Source organism: Manis javanica, chromosome 6 (genome assembly GCF_040802235.1).
Source record: "Manis javanica isolate MJ-LG chromosome 6, MJ_LKY, whole genome shotgun sequence".
Lineage (NCBI taxonomy): Eukaryota > Metazoa > Chordata > Mammalia > Pholidota > Manidae > Manis > Manis javanica.
In genome coordinates this window covers 59,223,515-59,243,696 of record NC_133161.1, presented here as the reverse complement: position 1 = coordinate 59,243,696, position 20,182 = coordinate 59,223,515, and the positions used below count along the sequence as shown (strand labels likewise).

At 32.7% G+C, this 20,182-nt stretch overlaps 1 protein-coding gene across 2 annotated transcripts in view; it reads right to left on the bottom strand.

The window, feature by feature from the left end:
* Window positions 1–834: 834 nt before the first annotated feature.
* AGMO (alkylglycerol monooxygenase) overlaps window positions 835–20,182 on the bottom strand; it is a 390,540-nt gene continuing 371,192 nt past the window's right edge. For both annotated transcript variants that reach the window (XM_037019894.2, XM_037019895.2), the window contains one exon: window positions 835–6,930. In XM_037019894.2, coding sequence (XP_036875789.2) covers window positions 6,856–6,930 — 75 coding nt within the window. In that variant the 3' untranslated portion in view covers window positions 835–6,855. The remainder of the gene's footprint in view (window positions 6,931–20,182) is intronic.

Here is a 20,182-nt window from a genome sequence, read left to right as displayed (position 1 = left end):
ATATCAGTATATTAATCAAATTTCAGACAGAGAAAGACAAATACCATATGATTTCACTTGTATGTGGAAACTGAAAAAGACAAAACAAGTGAGCAAACAAAACAGAATCAGACTCATAAAGTACAGAGAATAAATTGGTGGTTCCCAGGGGCTGTGGGAGGTGGGATGGGCAAAATAGGTGAAGGGGATTAAGAAGTACAAGCTTCCATTATAAAATAAATAAATCATGGTGATAAAAAGTACAGCACAGGAAATATAGTAGATATTGCAATAACTTTATATGGTGACAGATGATAACTGCACTTATGGTGAGAATTTGGTAAATGCTGAATCACTATGCTGTGCACCTGAAACTAATATAATATTGCATGTCAACTATATTTCAATAAAAAAGTTATTACTCAGTAATGGTTTTTAAGGCACCAACACATTAACTCTCATATTTACTAAATTAATGTATTTAGAATTTAAGATACAAAAAGTGCTTAACTGTTTCCAGCACTCTGACATAGGAGACATGACATTAATATAAAAGAATGTGGAAGAATTTCCCGTCTTCAGGATATTCATGAATGGATACCTTAGGGTTTATTGGTAGAGCAACTGTTGAGATTACTGACCAAATAGTACTGGTTTCTCTCTCTCTGCATTCACACACACACAAAAACACCCTTGTTTATAACCAAAAATCTGTTTTAGTATATTGACAGACAACACACAATAGTATATTCAAAACTATTTCCAAAAATAAGATTCTTCCAAATATATATATATATATATATATATATATCAAAGCAAATTAAAAGAAAAAAACTTCCATACTGATTATCTAGATTCTAGAATATTAACAACATAAACAGAATAATTATTCTTGATATACATTAACTACTTTAATCAGTTTCTTAACCACTTCTATGTCTATTAGCCTATCCCTGGTACTTTTTTAAAGATTTTCTTCCCCAATATAGTCTTATTATTTTGAACTTTCCCATAAAATTACCTGCATACTTAGTTTCATGTAATGGTAAATATATTCAAAAGTTCTGAGACTTGCAATTGACTATTGTCTATATAACATTTTAATTGTGAAAATATACTCTCTAGTAGATATCTAGTAAACTCAAAAAACACAGCAAATGGATATTTTCTGTTTTAATTTTTTCTTACTGAAAAAATGTAAATATTCAAATTTGGTAACTGTAATAAAGCTTGTATCTGCTTCCATTTGAAATAGCTTATCTGAAGCATTTTTTACAAAACAAAATTCACTAAGTAATTTGTCTTTATTATTCTTTTTATTGTTTCATCAAAGTTATATGCCACTAAATTGTAGGTTCTTTCAATTTTGTTCCTCTTTGGTATATAATGTAAATTTAGCCACTTAAAAACAAGAGCTCATCGATAGTTTTTTAACTAAATGCCCACATTTTTTAACTAAATGCCCACAAATATACTCTTGAGCTTAATTAGAGTATCAAAGTTAAATGACATGTAAGGTTTGAATTCTTAAAATTTAATTTGTTCAGTTCTTCCCACTTTCATAGGAATAAATGTCAATACCTTCCTATTTGCAAGATGTTTTCAATAAGTGAGATTTGCTAACAGCATCAATGGCTAAAGTTTTGCCATTCTCTTCACTGTTATTTGCCTAAGGATTTCCCATAGTCTTGAATGAAATGCAGCCAAGTTTAGCAGACTCTACCAAACACTGCCATACTATTGAACGGTTCAGGTTGGTTTACAAAAATTTTTATTCAAAGGCTCACACATTTCTAAAATCTGTTTGACATCTGGTAGCAAGACATACTGTCATGTAGGCATAGCTTTTTGTACTGAACCCTATCTTCACAACAGACAACTTTCTTAATAATTTATAAAAACTCTGTATATAAAATTTTTTCAATTCTAATACTATATTTTAAATACTATTATTAATTATATGTCTAACAATTTCAAGCAGGTTCTCTGCCATCAGCTTCTCATTTTAGAGAGAATACTACTTTTATCACACTACACAGTATTCCACCAAAGTTTGTATTCATAATATCACCACAAAACAAGAATAATTTTTTCTTCACTATTAAACATCTAATTGACACAGTGATATGTTTCATACTTGGCAGGATGGGCTACTAAAAATTGCTTTGATTTCATTAATTGGATGAAAATATTGGCTTATTCTTGGGATTGGCTGATTCTCACTTGGAGCATCAGCTGATAATGAAATGAAACTGGTATCATTTAACTGACTGAATAGTTAGTTGTTCAGCTAATAGAGCAAACCCTTTAGCAGCTATTACTTCACTTTCTGTTTCTGCACAAAAAAACTTGTAATAAACTAGTGAAGTTAACTTATTACATTCTTTTAATCTTGATAAAGTCAAGTTTCAGAAAATGTGTACATGTTCTACAGCTGCATGTGTCCCAAGATCACTTTGCAGTCTTCTTTAAATGAGCACCATCTTTTGAAATAGTTGGTGCTACTTCTTCAGCACATTTATTTCTTCCAGTTTTCATATAATCAGTGATCTCACTAAGCACCTCCCCCCGACAACCCTGTGAATAGCATAGGTTGATAAACATTTTATGCAAGTTATATATTTAGCATGAATTTTCTTGGAAAAATATCAGTAACTAGTCACTGAATATACATTTATTAATTTTTTGACTTATTGATGTAAATTAGCAACTGATGATTTTGTTCTTGCAGACAACCTCTTAGGCCAAAGTAAGCCTTCTTAGTATGCCACATGGCTGCCAGGTGCCATTGTTACATGGCTTCCCAATATCTCTTGCCTAGAAGGAATCAGCCATCCTTAAAACAATGATTGTCTTGGCACACGTCATTTTATCAGCAAAGTGAGATGCATGCTGTGTACTGTTTTGAAGGTGAGATGTTAGCTATATTTTGTCCGGATAGGGCAGAGCAGGAATATGATGGATATCTGTCACTGAACTTTGTGCTAAATCGGGAATTTTCTTGACTACACGTGCATCTCTCACATTACTAAGAGAGTCCCTGAGAAAAGCTGAAAGTACAAAATAGATGTCTGCCAAACCTTACTCAGTGTATTTTAATACTGCTATTAATAACACTTTATGAAACCTGAAATATTAGAAGTAAATATAAACAGGACCTATGGCAACACTATTTTTTGGTCACATCTCCTTTGCCTGCTAGACCTCCCTCTAGTCCCTATTCTCACTGATGCTTACCTAGCTTTTAAACTGCCAGTCTTTTTTTCAGGTCTCTAAATATACATTAAAGAATCTCATGTTAACCTGATACTTTTCATTGGGTGGCATATCTCAGTAGCCATACTTAATCAGTTATACCCATTTCCTCTAATTAAATTCTTTGCTATAGAAAAAGTTTTCCCTTCTATTGTGCATCTTTCCTGCATATTTCTAAAACATGAGGGGAAGGTCTAGAGAAGTTTTATTTCATTCTAGATTGGGTATGGCATCTATCTTATCACTGGCAGAACTTTGAAGAATGCAGATTCTCTGGCATGGCTTGCTAAATCAAAATTCCAATGCTTCTACCAGGAATCTGCATTCTTAAAAAAATATTCATAGATAATCCTGATGCATAAAGGCAAAGGATGCATTTTTCTCTTTTCTGTATGTAAACCTATGCAAGTTAGAATTTTGGATTGATTGTTGCTGAAACAAAGGGTGAACACACCCAAGGAATGAATTTACAATTGGTGGATCCTGGGGTTTCAGGAAAGGCTGGAAATTCTGACTAAAGAGGTGTTAAGAGTTGTGGAATTCCAAAAAGAATACACAGTCCACAAGAGAAAACCAATAGTTGCTGACCTGCCTCGTTTGCTAACTTTTTAAAATTGAGTCTTTGAGGAGAGAGGAGTTTAATTTGTTACACTATTGAGGAAAAAAGGGTGGCAGACTGGAGACTTGAAAAAATATTCTAATGATAGATATAACACTGTCTATTAAATTTACTTTCACTGAGGCAGGCAGCTCATGATAAAGCCCAGCTTGCTTCTATAGTGCTGCTGAAAACCATATAATCAAAAATGTTTTAAGATTCTGAATTATTTTAAGATTCTCTGTGTTTTCAAGTACAAGTATGAAAAAATACAGGAGGGGCATAAAATAGGGAGCTCATTTTCTAACTACTGTTGCTCTCCAAAATAAATCACAATACTGTATACCATAATATATATTATGCCTTCCAACTCCACTCAATTATTCTCTTGCAGATTGTACACTGACTGCATTATACAATATTACCATAAAGTGGAATTTGAGAATCCCTAATAAACAATATAAGCTGGTAATGTTAAATATAACAAGGTTTTCAATACTATAGTGATTAACTGAATTTCAAATATGCAATTACACATCATGTACTGCTGAATATCATGGCCATGAGATAATTAGATTAACAGAATTACTTAGAAACAGTAAGATGAATGATACAACAAATAGAAGTAAAGCAATGGAAATTCTATCAAATCCAATCAAGTACAGGAACAGGCTTCTTTTAGACAATGGTTATCCTATAAATAAGTCTATGGCCTTCTCATTCTTAGGAGGGTTAGATGTTCTATACTCATTCAACAAATCTATCTTATATTGTTCAAATACTCATTTAACAAATCTATCTTATATCAAAACTCTTCTTACTTTGAATTTTATTTTGGATCTTGGAACATCAAACTAAATAGGAAATATTCTGAACTAAAACTCCCAAGCCTATTCCGATATCATGGAATGGAGAAACATCATGGACTTTGACATCAGACTTCAGAGGTTTAATTGTTTTTTGCCCACCAATTATGCATCATAGGCCTGAGCAACGTTTTAAGTCTCTCTCAGCCTCAGAATTCTCCTCTGTAAAAAGGTATTTCCAACATTAATTCCTAGGATTTTGGAGATTAAGTGAAATAACGTTAACTGATACCACAGACAAATGTGCCTTCCCTGTCTCAATCCTTCCTTATGGTAGATTAGCAAACGTGAGAATCTTCACAATTATTTGTGAAGTCAGTTTGCATCTCTCCATACAAAGCGATGAGTAGCTGATGAGTCGTATTTTCAATGCTTTTTCTCTTGAGAGAATGAGAGGGAGAGAGAGCTAAAGTGCTTCCAGTCAAGAGTAAGCATAAATTACATGGCATCACTCAAGATCAGTTTACAACATTAATAATAGTCACATGATCTGTCACCATGCATTAGTGCTCTGCAAAAGAAAACTGGGCTGGAAAATTAGCAGGGTTGCAGGTGAAGAATAAAGTGCCCTGGTTAACGCACACAGGCCCTGGGAAAACTACCTATCTGGGAATCACTTCTGCTGCCAAAGGCCTGGAAATGTGCAGCTTGAAAATGTCTGCATTTCTAAAAGAAAACCATTTATAATCATAGTGAGGACAGCTGAGAGACAAAAGGAAATAATGGATAAATTTGACAAAACAGTACTTCATTGTAAAATATCTATTGTCACTTTTGAATTATTTATTTCCACCAGTAAACTCATTTTTAGGCCACTCCTATAAATTCACATATGTGCAAACATATATACATATTCACACATGACTCCTGGGGAAACCATTAAACTATTTGGACATACTAAAAATCTACTTAAAGATTTATGTATCTTCTCTTTTCTTTGCCATTCCTAAAGGATGAAACCTAAAGTGTCTTGAATATGTAGACTATAGATTTTCAGAATTTTTATGTTGTAACTTTAATAATTTCAAGCCAGGAGAGGGCTCCTTACTTTAACATGATTCTATATATGCAGCCTGGCATGATATGTTGGTAAGAGAACAAAAGTAGGGTTTAATATTTGTTGTTTGCTTAAGTATTTGCTCTAACTCTGTGTTAAATTAAGAAGTTTAAAAACATGACTGAAGCAAAGCCAAATCCCTATTTCTTAAGGCTTGAGATATAATTTAATTTTTCCATCATGTAAAATTTAATCTTCATCTGCTTTCCCAGTTTGAAAAATAAATGTACTTCAATTCTGTATGAGGAGTCCACATAGACTCCTGTTGTCGGACATAATAGGTCCACAGTTTTCTCTATTCAAAGCCTAAAAAACCTATTTTTTAAATGAGGTTAATTAACATCATTGTCTTTAATCTTGTGATGAATATAGGCAAAGCTCAATGAAGGATGGCATTAATTATTTTAGTGCATATAACTTCCATTGCTTAACTTGTAATTTTAAGTCTAAGAAATTTTGGAAAAAGGGAGCAAAGTGGCATAAGGTGAACTTTTGGAAAGCGGGGGACACCTATGATGCATGCTCCTCAACCTGCTGAAACAAACTGAGCAAACATACTGACATATGCACCACAAATTAATCTGTTGATTATATTAATCCTGACAAATTCTATTTGTTTTCATTTCAGTGATCTCTTTATAATGTAGCCCTTTAGGTATGTGGTTTTTAAAGGTAAATATAGCCTTAGGCAAACAACTAATGTAATATGTTTTTATGATGGCAAATATATATGTATCTAAGCACAATTTAGCAAACAGCAGGGAAATATCCTTATAAAATCAGTGCAAATGAAATCTTCATTCTTTTCACTTTTAAAAAATTTTCTCCATCCCTTTTCTCATACTCATTGGTTTAGGTGCTACACTGGATGTAACATCATAATATTTGAAACCATTTGCTTCCAACTCTAGTAATAAAGTAACTGTAGTGAATTTAATTTTAATAGAAAATAATAAATGTGGAAAGTGATAAGAGTAATAGGTATATTTACCTTTCACTAAAGAAATATAATCATTATATAAGATAATTATACTTCCATAGGCAGTAGTAATATATTGTATGGACAACAGATTAAAACAAGAGATTTGTGTATGAGCAAATTACTTCCAAGAGCCAGAGACAAGTTCTTTCATACTTCTTACTCCCCAGAAAGCAATGCAGATGGAAAAAAGTATCTGAAGAAATAAAACACAAAGAGGAAAAATAATTAAATTTTAATCAGCACTTTTTTTCAACTCAGTTAAAAATATCCTTCTATGGAAAAATGAACATAAACATTTTAGAAAGTTAAATGTATCAAACTGAAGCTAGCAGCTGATAATTGATAGAATTCAGCCAACCCAACTTAAAATATGTTATGCAAACACAGGAGTGGGAGTAAAGACTTTTGTTTCTGGACTTTAGGTGTACACACACACACACACACACACACACACACACACACACACACATGCACACACAAATCTGGGTCATTTCTAGGGATGGGACTATGAAAATTAAATGCTGAATGAATCAGAACTTTCTTCTGGCATTTGAGCATATTGCATGTTGTGTGCAATGCTTTAAATGATCTCATTGTTTATATAGCTTAAGAAGACTTTGCAAAAGGAGAAATAAAAACATGATTAAGCAATCATTCCTGTCTGAAGCAATGTGATCTAGCATACTATAAAGTTCTTTCAACATAAACTAAATTCTAAACACTGCTGCAGACTTACCGTGCCATTCTTTTGATCTTATCAAAATGTAACTGAATAATTCCCTTTAAAATTGAAATCAATTAAATCATAATAAGCAGTCACAAGAATTCACTGAGTTCATTCCTTTGCTTTCAGGTAGCACTACACATTTCCAACAAATCACCAAAAATTAGCCAAATAAAACCCTATTTTCTAATGATACTGGCAAGGATTATACAGTCATCCTCCATAAGAGTTTATGGGTACAGAATTTTTCATCACATACCATCTAAATGCCATAATGTACATACTGTCCATTTCTGTTGAGCTAAATCCAAGACACTAGTTATAGTCTTTATAGCATCAAATCTTTCATAAGCCAACCCTTCTGCTTCCTCTTACCTATGCACAAAAATTAAGCTATATGATTTATTTTATTATCTTGACTTTAGGTGTTATTAGTATGATGATGAAAAAGAACAATGCCCCAGCAGTTGTGGTTCCTGGGATAGCTGTGCAAGAGTTTCCCCATATTTCTATTTATTGTGCACACTTCCTCTCTAAACTATGAAAATGCGACCAGTTGCTTCTCCCCAGGAAGAAGATCACTACTCCCAAAAGAGCCATAAAAACTACATGAAGGAGCGCATTTAAGTAGTAAGACTGAGGCAAGGGAGCATCCTGGGGTGACAGACTGAGGTGAAGCCGAGGCCATCAGCTGAGGCCAGCGAGTCACTCACAGGAAACACACTGAACTGTGGTGATTTCATTTTCTAAAGCCTGAATATGAAACAAAAACACATGCCTCCTAAATTTGATATATAGACTTTATGGGTAGGTTGTTCAGTTCTACAGGAAACTTTTGGTTCTTTCTACAGCACCATTATCCTTCAGATTAGGTAATCTGAGTTTTCCTCAAATCCATGCATTCTTTTCAGCCTATAACATCCACAATATGAAAAAAAAACACCAAAAAATGAAATCAATGGTTACACTGACACGGAAGTCAAAACAATACTAAATTTTGGAGTTGCCCAGAAAGCAAACACAATATATTTAAAGACTGGTTTTGATTATTTTTCTTTTGAATGAAATTCAAGAAAGATGACCTCATGGGATTTCTCACGATAGCTCCAGTACCAAGATGAGGGAGTATCGTGGAAGTCCTCAGACTACGCAATGAATTACATTTGTCTGTAAGGATGGGTTAATGTTGGCAGAGGGACAGCTGAGAAGACAGCCTTTAAGTGGGACACAGATGACAAATCTATTTTATCAGGATAAATAGTTCAATTTGGATCAATAATATTCATTAAGTAACTAATTAATAGATACCTTGTGTTGTGCAAGGTACTGGAATCTGAAATGTATTTGGCAAAAGAAGTTTTTATTGGTTCTGAATCTAATATCTAGATCCACAATGATGATTTCCATGGGTGAAGACTAGGGAGAATGACTTCAGGGAAATCTCTGAAACTGCATGTAATCTTTTGTGAGTATAATTCTCTTCCTCACTCCCCACCTACTAGACTCTCCATACTTTCTTCTGGGATCCCAGAAACATTAAGGACTTCTGATCTAATAAGAGAGTGAAACAAATTATAATTCAGTTTATCATGCCTTTGTTGTTAATCCACCACTTCACAAATAAATCTTTCCTCTTTTGAAATGATAATTCAAGTCCTATTTCCTTAAGGACTTGCCTCAAACTAAAACCCAAGGACCTTGTTTTTCCAATTATCTAAAATGCTCTTGGCTTCTTAACCAAAATATGCAGTAGTGTACAATTTTCGTTTCTCTGTGTTTTTTTTTCCAGACCCCTACCTATTATCCCTCCAAACAGATGGGGGAGAAACACTAATGAAGCAAAGGGGTCAGGTTCAGACTCTATTAATATGCAGGAGACATCAGGTAAGCTTGTTCTAGGTGCCTTTCCTAGATCATGATGTTTAATTCTCGTAACGAACCTTGGAGGATTCATATCCAGTTTGCTTATGAGGCAGTGGGAACTTAGAATTTATGTGATTCACCAAGTAATCATGAAACTAAATATCAGAGCTGGAATTTTATTTTCCATTTATTCAGTGTCCCCCAGAAAATCTAAGTGCACACCCTGTTGGCAGGCTTAGTGAATATGAACTTCAACAGTGAATTCATTTCTTCTTTTTTTTGTAATCACCTGAACTTGCCTGGTGATTTTTAAGTGAGTAACTGCTAGGTTTCTGAGACCTTTTCATAATCAGTACTTTAAACATAAATGGAACTTTTTAATACATAATGAAATCCAGGTTAGCACAAGATCATAGAAATCAAATATGACGAATATATCCTATAAATATGTATGACCCTGAAATACTAATTCAGTTCCATTAGAAAATAGTTTAATAGAACATAACAAATTCGCTTTTGTATTTTTGAATGTATGTGTATAGGTCTAAATACATATATTTCATATGTAATTTAAGCTAGAAAACTATTTAACATGGACTTGATTATTGTAGACATTACATTTTAAATCTTCCCTTGTCCAACCTTTCTCTTGATATTTGTATTAAGCTGTTCATTTTAGTTTTCCAAAGTTGATCAGATTAAATGTTTCATTTGAGATCACTGTTCATTAACATACCTCTTAATCAACTATTTGTTCTATGAAGACAGGAGAATTACTACATAGACTAGTGTAAGAATAAATGGTAGCCATGGCAGGTTTTTTTTTTATAATATTCTATCTATAGATGATTTTTCTGGATATGTACCAACTCAACAGGTACTTATTATTTCCCAGGTCTGGGCAGTCCCATGATTTTAACAGCTGGAATCAAAATAGGAAACAGAGGAAGTTTGCTGTTGGTGTCAAACCCTCCTTGTGCTAACACATCATTAGCAGCCCTTGTCTTCAGGCTATTTCCTTGGCTTCCCAGGGCCCTCAACTCTGATGCCTGAACTTTAGCCTATACAGATGCTCTCCACATTTTTTCCATCCCTTTCCAAAAAGTTCATCTATTGGCAGGTGGCTAATCTGAGCTGCTAATCCATACTCAAATGCCAGTGGGAGCTGATGTGGTATTCTGGTGCTCCTCCCTGTTATATTTGTGCTTTAAGAGGCCTTCATGAAAATGGCTGTCCTTGGAGCAAACCAGTCATTTGATCTTTAAGGAGAGAGAATAGTATAGGCATTCGTGTGCATTGGCATCTCCTCAAAGTGCTCTACCCCTCAAATTACAAATCCAGTGGATTGTTTTTATGCTGTGTCCATATCTGTCTCTATTGGTTTGAATCCACCTACTGTATTTATTAATGACCTGATAAGCAAAGAAAATAGAGTATCACCTTGAACAGTACACAATTTCCATTTGAACTACCCAACAGTATCCCCACACTTCTCAAATTATTTAACCGTTAGATGAACTGCAAATACAACGAAAGTTCTAAAGTACTTGAAAAATCAACCATAAGAAAAATCTGTGAAATGGCACAAACCTATTTTGATTTCCAAACATGTATTTCTTGCTACAACTATTGAAATAGAAAACACTCAGTGAGATATAATAACTCATTTAATTTTATGCCTATTTTCAGTGGCAATATAATTATATATACTAAATCACTACCATGTTGAACAAACAAGTGCAATTTTGTAAATGATGGGCAAAGTTGCTTGCTAAACTCTACCTTGCCAATGAAGAAATCTGATATATTTTAAATATGAAATGGCATTTTTGTGAAGATTTGAGAGCTAATCTCTTTCAAATATTTTTAAAAGAATATTGCCATTTACTCAATTGTACACATTTTCAGACAAATTTAGATTTCTATGTTGATTTCCTAAAATTCCCTGGAAATGGATGAACCAATTTTGCATCCTAACAAATCATACCCTGCCCATAAATGGAAGAATATATTTTTACTTAAAAATTATTTCTCTGGTGAGGTTCATAAAATACCAGTTAACTATTTAACACAATTAGAACAACCATAACAGCAAATGTATGAAACACTTTAAACATTGTTAAATATACTTTTAAACATGATATTCTGGTTTTTAGAGATGACCATTTTCTGCTGTATAGATAGGAACTTAAACAGAGATAAAACCTAAATTACTATAAAATATCTCTATTTCTATTAGTGCAAGAGAACAAATAAACATAAACAGAACTACAGTAGAAATTAGAGCCAAATGTACTGAAGGTCTTTCTGAAGTGAAAACATCAGAGAGGTATTAGGGAATGACAGACTTTTTTCCCCTAGAATTTTACAGTAACAGTTTGACAAATGCCAACTAAAAGAAATAGAGAATTATTGATTTTTACTTCCAGTGTATTCCATATACGACCAAAATACTAAGAGTCATATGCAGACAAACGGGTTGAGAGAAATGAGTTCCAGATGTGGCACCTATTACTTGAAGTCCTGTATTCCCTCTCTGTGTTTACTTCTATACCCTATTCGAGAGCAGGTATACCATATTCAATCATAGCTATTTTTAATATGTGGTTTTAAAAAGATTTACTACTATTTAGATTTTAAATCAAATGTTATTATTTTACATTAGCTTTTAAGTATATATTAAAGTTTTTAACTGAGAGAAAACAATATACAAAGAAACTTTACATGAATGCCCATGTAACAATGCCTATTTGAAGAGAATGTGTATTTTCCTTAATCATTAAATATCATTTAATATTAATTTTTAAACAAGAGAATATACCAAACATCCATGATCATGTTCTTTTTGAAAGAAAACAAACACAAAATAAATATTAGAACAAAATTTGTAAATAATTCAGCTGAACCCTGAAGCCAGAAAAATTAGATATTTCACTATTTTACTTGGGATGGGGATAAAGAGATCTTATTATTTTACTGACACAAAGTACTAAGTTAATTTAGACAACAAATGCATAATCTTCATTACAACCATGTATTTCTTCAGTTCCTTAAAGTTGATTACCTCTTGCTAAGTACAATAATTTTTTCACTTCTTAAAGTCAGAACTATTGGAGAAAGTATTTTTTTCAACAATAGTCTTACAGAATATCCTATTGTTCATCCATACTGCATTTGAGCTATCACAGGTAACACTTGGAAACCACCAATATTAGTAAGATTAGAGTTCACTTACAGGTTTCCAAAACCTACCTACAATTCAGAGAATACACTCGAACACAGTTGGCATGAATTAGCTACTGTGCATACAATCTCATCCGGTCAAAATTCTATAAACCATAATTTGGATACAGTGAAATAGATGCTACATTTCTCAAAAACATCTGTGGATTTTTTCATCTTTGAATTCAGTTATGAATCAAGTGTCTTTACAGGTATATGACTAAAAATTTTCAGTATTACCAATACTTGTTCTAAGGTATGCCATCCAATAATATGGATTTTAAAACTGCCTTTGATTACTTAATACATTTTTGCTTTACCTTATATACAGTGATACATCTTTGATTTATAGCAATTTCCTAGAAAATCTCTATGTACTTAAATATATGTATTATTAATATCCAGGTTTACTTCTTTTCAGTTTTTTTCAGGTTAGTTTTTCTTTTCTTTCTTCTTTTCCTCTTCATTTCTTTCTTTTTTTTAGTTTGAAATTTGTCAAAAATGGTACAGAGAAATGCCCAACTTAGCACAACTAATACATACAGAAAAATTAAAGGGATAACCAAGGCTGTTTAGACATGATTTACATTCACAGGATAGCCAGAATATGTGCCTTGTCAAAACTGAAGCTTGACTTTTACTTTTCTAATCATCCAAGTTCTTAATGCGATAGAAGAGTATGATTTTTTAGAACTTTTTCTTGAAATACAGGAGAAAAGACAACATAGAGGTATGATGAGAGAGTTGCAAAAAAGTCATGTTAATAAAGGACCAAATATATTGCTTATGAGAATGAATGCTAGGGTAGAATGTTGACCACTCTGTTGGGAAAAATATCTTAGGAAAGTTGAATTTCATGGAAAGAATCTTTTTACAATTATAATCTTCCTCTTTTATTTACCTTGGAGCCTCACATTCTTTGTTTTTTACAGATGTATGAGAAAGAAAAAAGAAATCAGGGCAATGAAAATATTTAAGGATAGTCTGTTTTAGTTTTTATAAAGTTGAGAATAAGAATAGAAAAAAATGAGGCTTTAAAGAACATTACCTTGATTGACTCTGTGCTGTGACTTTTTTTATGTGACTTTTTAAATGTATTTAAATGAACTATGGGCAAACTATTGAACATAATCTGATCCTTCGTCCTAAAAACTATGAGTGTACTTTTCTTTTAAGTTTAAGATAGTTCTGTGAATTTAAATACACATTAATTAAATTTCTTTTTTTACTTTCATATTTCTGCAAATAAGTTCTGGCTAAAACAAGAAATAAAATTTCATTTAATTTTCCTGAGTATGCCCAATACTGGCACAAAATTGTTCACTTCATATCCAATAGTATGTTTTGGAACTGAAGATTTTGTAATAAAATGTTGCTGGATTAATCTGGGTCCTTAAATGTCCTAACAGAATTCTCTGTTAATGATGAGAAACATGATAATCTAAATTGAAAGTATTACACCTTTCTAATACCCTTTTATTTCTGATTACTGAAATTTAAAGCACTTAACATTCTAAAATAAGAGCTTTGCTTTAACAAAAATTATCAAGCAAATCACTGTCCTAGTTTACCGCAATGCCATTTCATGGTAAATGAGTGGTGGTCTTAGCCAGATAATCCTACTAAAACAGCATATTGTTTTTCAGTGTATCATACATAGCAAAAGCCAACTTTTGGCCTCTCTCTGACATAAATCAAGAGCCTAGGTTATCTCACATGGATAAAAAATTTTAAAACTTAATGTACAAAAATTTATATCTAGAAGAGCATATGTTTACGAATGCAAAATGCCATTCAACACTGCAATCCAGAACTTATAGTATGCGTTAAAAAATTTTTCTGCACTTGCCTACTATCTTGGAAACAACACACTCTCTTAAAAGAAGTTCATTTTTAGGAACCAAATGCTATGTTTACAGAAATAACAGTGATGTCTAGTTTTAAAAACAGGACAGTATATCTTGGAAAGGTATGCTTTGAAAAGATCTCTTTGTATTGTTTTTGCTTGTGTCAAAGGGATGATTAGAGCCACAGTAAACGGGAACCTCCCAGGGCAGGCTAAATAGAAGGCCAACAGCCTCCATATGGCCTACAGCTTGGGGGATCAGTGTTCTGCCAGAGATGGGACTGCCCAAATGGTTTCTCACGTAAGTCCTAAGTCATAAACTGCATCCTATTAGGCCAGGCAGGCCAGACCTGGACCGAAGGGTATAGACAGTCTTGGCTGATGGGAAACAATGACTGCTTCCTAAGGAAGCCACAGCTGCCTTCTTGAGAGAGACACTCCAGATGTCTGAATTTTCCCTTACTTTCCACTTTTGACTACCTGTTCTGGCAACAGTTTCAACAAAGGGAGACGCACACAGCAGGCACCCAGCTGTTTTCAATAAACCTTGGCAATGTAGGTACTGATTACATAAACAGTACAAACATTCAAAGAGCGTATTTTTTAGCTTTTAAGCTATAAAAAAAGGTGTGATCCTGTACCAACACCCTATATCTCCTGGGCTCCAAATAATGATAATGATGATGATGATAATGGCTTTGGTTCTGAAAGCAAAGATTATTAAAGAAACATGATATAAACTGCTGGGAAAGAACTCAAATTATACAGAGAGAATTGAAAAGATGTGAAATTGCCACATTTCAGGAGCAAGGGTAGATTTTTTTTTTCCTTTATGAAACAAGGTCAAAATGTGCCCTTAATTCATTTGATGTCTTATTTTTCCCACATCCCAAGCAAAAAACAATCAGATGTTGTATTATGCATTTGCATTGTAGTACATTTTCCTTTTCATTCATATATATTCAAAATACTGTTTTAGAGTCTTAATATATGTAAAATATTCAAGAATTACATTTATGAAATATGACATAAGAGCTTCTGTTTATATTAAGATCAGGTCAAGAAACCTAGAGAAAATGCTGATTTACATTCTAATGAAGATGACTTTTCCTGGCTTAAAAAAATGCATATATATGTACACATATATACATATACATAAATAATCTCCACTTCTTTGGACCTGATATTTGAAAACTGGAACATTGAAATAACTCAGTCATGCTTACAGGCTATAAAGTCAGCTTTATAGTTTTTTTATGTTTTCCATATTTGATATATTAGCTCAAGAATCTATATAAACATTGTAAGAACTCAGCTGGAGCTTCAGTAACCTATATTTCCAGGCCATTGTTTAATTTCCTATACAATAAAGTGGTGTTCCTGTCATAAAGAACAGAATTGCATTTGATTTTTTACCTTAAGATTCTCATTTTATACCTCAATGATTCCCCAAAATGATCTTTGACTATGCCAATTGTCTTCAAGAGTATATCTGTATTATCTTTTGTTCTTGCAATAATTTTTTTTCCTCCAAAATGGTGGTATATATTCTCTGACCCAGGTTCTAAGTTGGGCCCTTTCAGATAACAACTGCTACTGAATAAAAGTAGGAGAAGGAATATATTTCAAGTTGTTTCAGGAAAACAGTTTTGGACGAAGCAATTAACTGCTAATTCAAAAACAAATTCATTGATAGGAAAGCTGAATACCATTGGTAAAGCCGTGAACACTATGAATGATAAACCTCATATACATTGCAATTAACTCAGGACACAGAGTGTGCCAAACAAACCAGAAGAACTCTGGGAAAGGAGTAGAGGTTACTTAGAATTTCCATTTCTCCCTTTACACAGTGAGGAAAATAGCTTCCTTAACATCCACAAGATTATGGAGACTTTTGACTTGAGAATTTTAAGTTGTAAAGTTATATAAAGATAGAAGATAGACAAAATGTACTATTTTTCTGGCTAAAAATATTTGATAAACTGAAAGTGAAAATAGTGGTAGATAAGGAGACATCAAATATAAGTAAAATTTGTAATGAGAGTTTATAGCAATGTCAGATTTTCATCCTTGATGATTGTAAATTGAAATGATACTTTTAAAATTGGATATGTAGTTATTGCTGGGAAAATACAATTCTACAAAGTAGGGTAGGATTTTAGTGGGTAAGTACAATTAGATATTGATCATTGTTTGGAGTATTTTCATTATGTACCTCATCCTGTTAGAACATGGAACCTGATGTAGTTGATGAGTTTTTAGAATGGCAGCCTTTTGAAATACAACTTTTAGTGTCCTAAAATCTTTTAAATTTTAATTCCTCATTTGTGACTCAAATACATGGAATAAATAGTAATTTCTAATGATCCTCCATCCCACCTCTATTATCAAACTGTTTTGATCTCTCATGTTACATTAAACTCCCTGTTCATATCTAAACCTATGATAAAAATAATTGTTTTTACACAGATGTTATTCCAGGGGAATCCTGAGCCATATAATGGAATATATCATCCTTAAAAATTCTATAATAAATAGAGATCATTATTTAGTGTTACTATTATTTGAGATATTCTTTGACAAATGTGAAAAGAAATACATTAAGCAGAGTGTAGTAAAGACAATTCTGAGTGGAACTGAGATAATGGCATGATAAAGTTTCTCATTAGAGGATTAACAATGTAATGGTAAAGGAAGTGGCCATACTCAAGGGAGTTAACAGAGAAGGAATAGTAAGAAAACTGCCAACAAAGAATTATGTTTCCATACCTTCGCTTTGTTGTAAACAATACCCTGCTAGACAATCAAAACTCTTGAAAACTATTAAAATGTTCAATATAGATTCAATGTAGAAAAATCTAATAAAGTCACAAGTGACAAAATTATAAACCTTAAAAATAAATACCCATATTATTTTAATTATTCACTACTTATTTAGTTTTAAGTGTGGCACTGATAAAAAAATCAAGGCATCTACTTCAGTGGTGATGTATGCACAAAAGATTACAATGAATCAGTCTCCATTAGGCTATATTCATCACACAATATTTATCACCCTTTTGTTTTATGTCAGGCATTTTATGGCTGACAGAACTCACTAGTGAGTAATATAGTCCCTAAAGTCATAAAACTTTGATGTATAGTTTTTCATGAATGTATCTATTAAAGGCTGGTATTTTTGTATATATCTTATTTATAAATCTTAAGATATAATTATCTTCACAATGTCGTGGTTAAGTGTAAAAGAAAAATGTCTTGATAAAATTAGGTCAATCACAGAGTTATGTTAAATTTTCCACTAAATTGGCTTACTTGTAAAATGAACCATCCCTGCCACAACCACCTTATAGGGTTCTTCTATGAATAAGTGAGGAATCACCTTCATTCAGCAGGTAGAGTGTTCTGCAAAGTAGCCATAATTCAGTATTTTGAGTTGTATTTTTGAATACAGAAGAAGTGGGTTTGAGTCATAGTTCCATCTAGAGTAAGTTATTTAATGCTCCTATGACTCAATCCTTCATCTGAAAAACATGGGTAATCTTACAAGGTTGCTGGGTTTCATATTTGCAAGTGTTCAACAAATGTGAATAATTTCAGTTGATCCTATTGGATTATTATTGCTAGTTCTTCCCTCCATTATATTTAACTTTCAAAATTTTAAATTTTTACTTGCATGAGACATAGATAAACACAGATATATTTTAAAGGAAGGATGGGATAAAACAACTATAAATAGAATTCTATTATTTACTTCCTTTATCCCAGTGGATCCTCCCATCCATCACTTTTGAAAACCACTATCATAAGGATAAAGAAGTCTTCAGAATGCCAACGTTTGGTGCCCTGTGAAAACACTGGCTGACAGCCTTAAAATCTAGGTTCTCATCCTTTTTGTTATAAAATTGTTGAATCATTTAGTTTTCTCAGGACGTCAGCTTCTTGTTCTGTCCAATGAGAGCATAGGAACAGAAAATTTATAAGGTCTAATCTGTTTTATTATCTGAAAAATAATAGAATTGACCAACAAAATGTTCTAATGGTAGAAAGTTCCCAGGATAGCTTCCAGAAATAATGGAATTTGTAATAAAAACAATATACCATTATTTTTATTCTTCATACTTACCCTGATTACTTCTTCATCTTACCCTGATTACAATAAGGTTAATGGAAAGAATACAGGAAGATAGGGAAAAGGGATTTTAAAAATCATTCTCTGCACACATGGAGACTGGCAAAGGATGGAGAGATGGATTCACAAATTGCCCATTTCCAATATCAAGATCCCTAATATTCTCCTTGGACATAAGCCAGCCTCTTGGCACTCTGCTGCATGAAATTTAAAGAGTTAAGACTCACTTGCTTCATCTGTGAAAAAATGATTCATAGGCCATCAACAAAAAGGTACAGAGAAATAGCAGCAGCAGTGATTCTTATAAGCATTTGCAGAGGCATAAACTGAAATAAAAACAATGGTTATGGACATGTTTTTAAATGATGATGAGTTTTAAGACAATAGAAATTGCAGAAGTAAAATATTTCCGTTTGTATTTATAGTTCAAGAAATACAATTACACCTCAATAAAGCTGGGTAGAAGGAGAAATAGAGTTTGGCCACTAGTATATTGCCTAGGTTGAGCTGTGAAACAAAACCTTCAAAACTCTTAGTTTTTATCTAGTCCATATTAATTGTCGATTATTTCTCCCACCACTGAGAAAGAAGAAAAAGGAGATTATTGCTAGGATCCTTAAAACCATTTATTATACTATAAAAATTCTGGGGGAAACTTGTATCCAATATCAAATATTGAATAAGGAAACATTATACTTGAGTATAGTATGAGTTTTCAGAAAGTATCTTTGTAGCTGCAAATGTGCTTATAATTATTTCATTGATTGTGGGGAAATGTGTTAATAATTCTCATAAATAAGTACAGGCAAATGGAACCTCCTTTGTTAGCTTCTGAAGTTAGCACAAGTGACAAAAGGTATCCAGAGTTAAAATTACCCTAGAAAATCCCTTAAATAACCTCTATAGTATAATACACATGGGTTTGTTTAAACAAACTCTTTATGGGAATTCACACACTCAAGTCTGAGAACTATTGTGCAAGACTGAAGAAAGTAACCAAAGGAAAGTCTGTGTAGATGTCTGAGAATTTAAACAAAGACTTTGCCTTTTGGTTAAAAGGTAAAACTTAGCAGAAAAAAGAAAGGAAGAAAGGAAGGGAGATGAGAGGAATGAGCTCTAAATTATTTCTGGTTATCTGTTAGGTTTACTACTTTTCATTATTGAGCCTCTATTATGCTAGTACATGTTAAATGGGTGTGTTTGCTTATGTGAGCACCAACCACAATGGTGGAGTACATCTTGGAATCAGCAATAAATCCCAAATTATGAGAGTAGCCTAAAAGCACATGAGATGTCACTATACCTTAATATACAGGAGAATACTTAGTTTGACTTCTCAGACATAAAAATTTTGTTTAAAAATCATGTTTTAACTTTCCTCAGCTTTTTGTGTCTGTTACTATTTCTAACTACATCCATAAGACATAGGCAGGCAGCAGTTTTATTCAAACATTCAAATTAATAAATTCCATATAAATTCCATCACAACAAATGTGATATATTAAGACTTTCTGTTAGAAGTAAACTGATTTTAGATTTGAATACTATCCCTTTTCTTCAGCTAATTATGTCCTTCTGCAATAAACCAGTCCATCACAGAGTATTTATAGGTCAGAGATTCCCCTGCTTATGAAGCAGAAGCTATACAGAGAAACTGT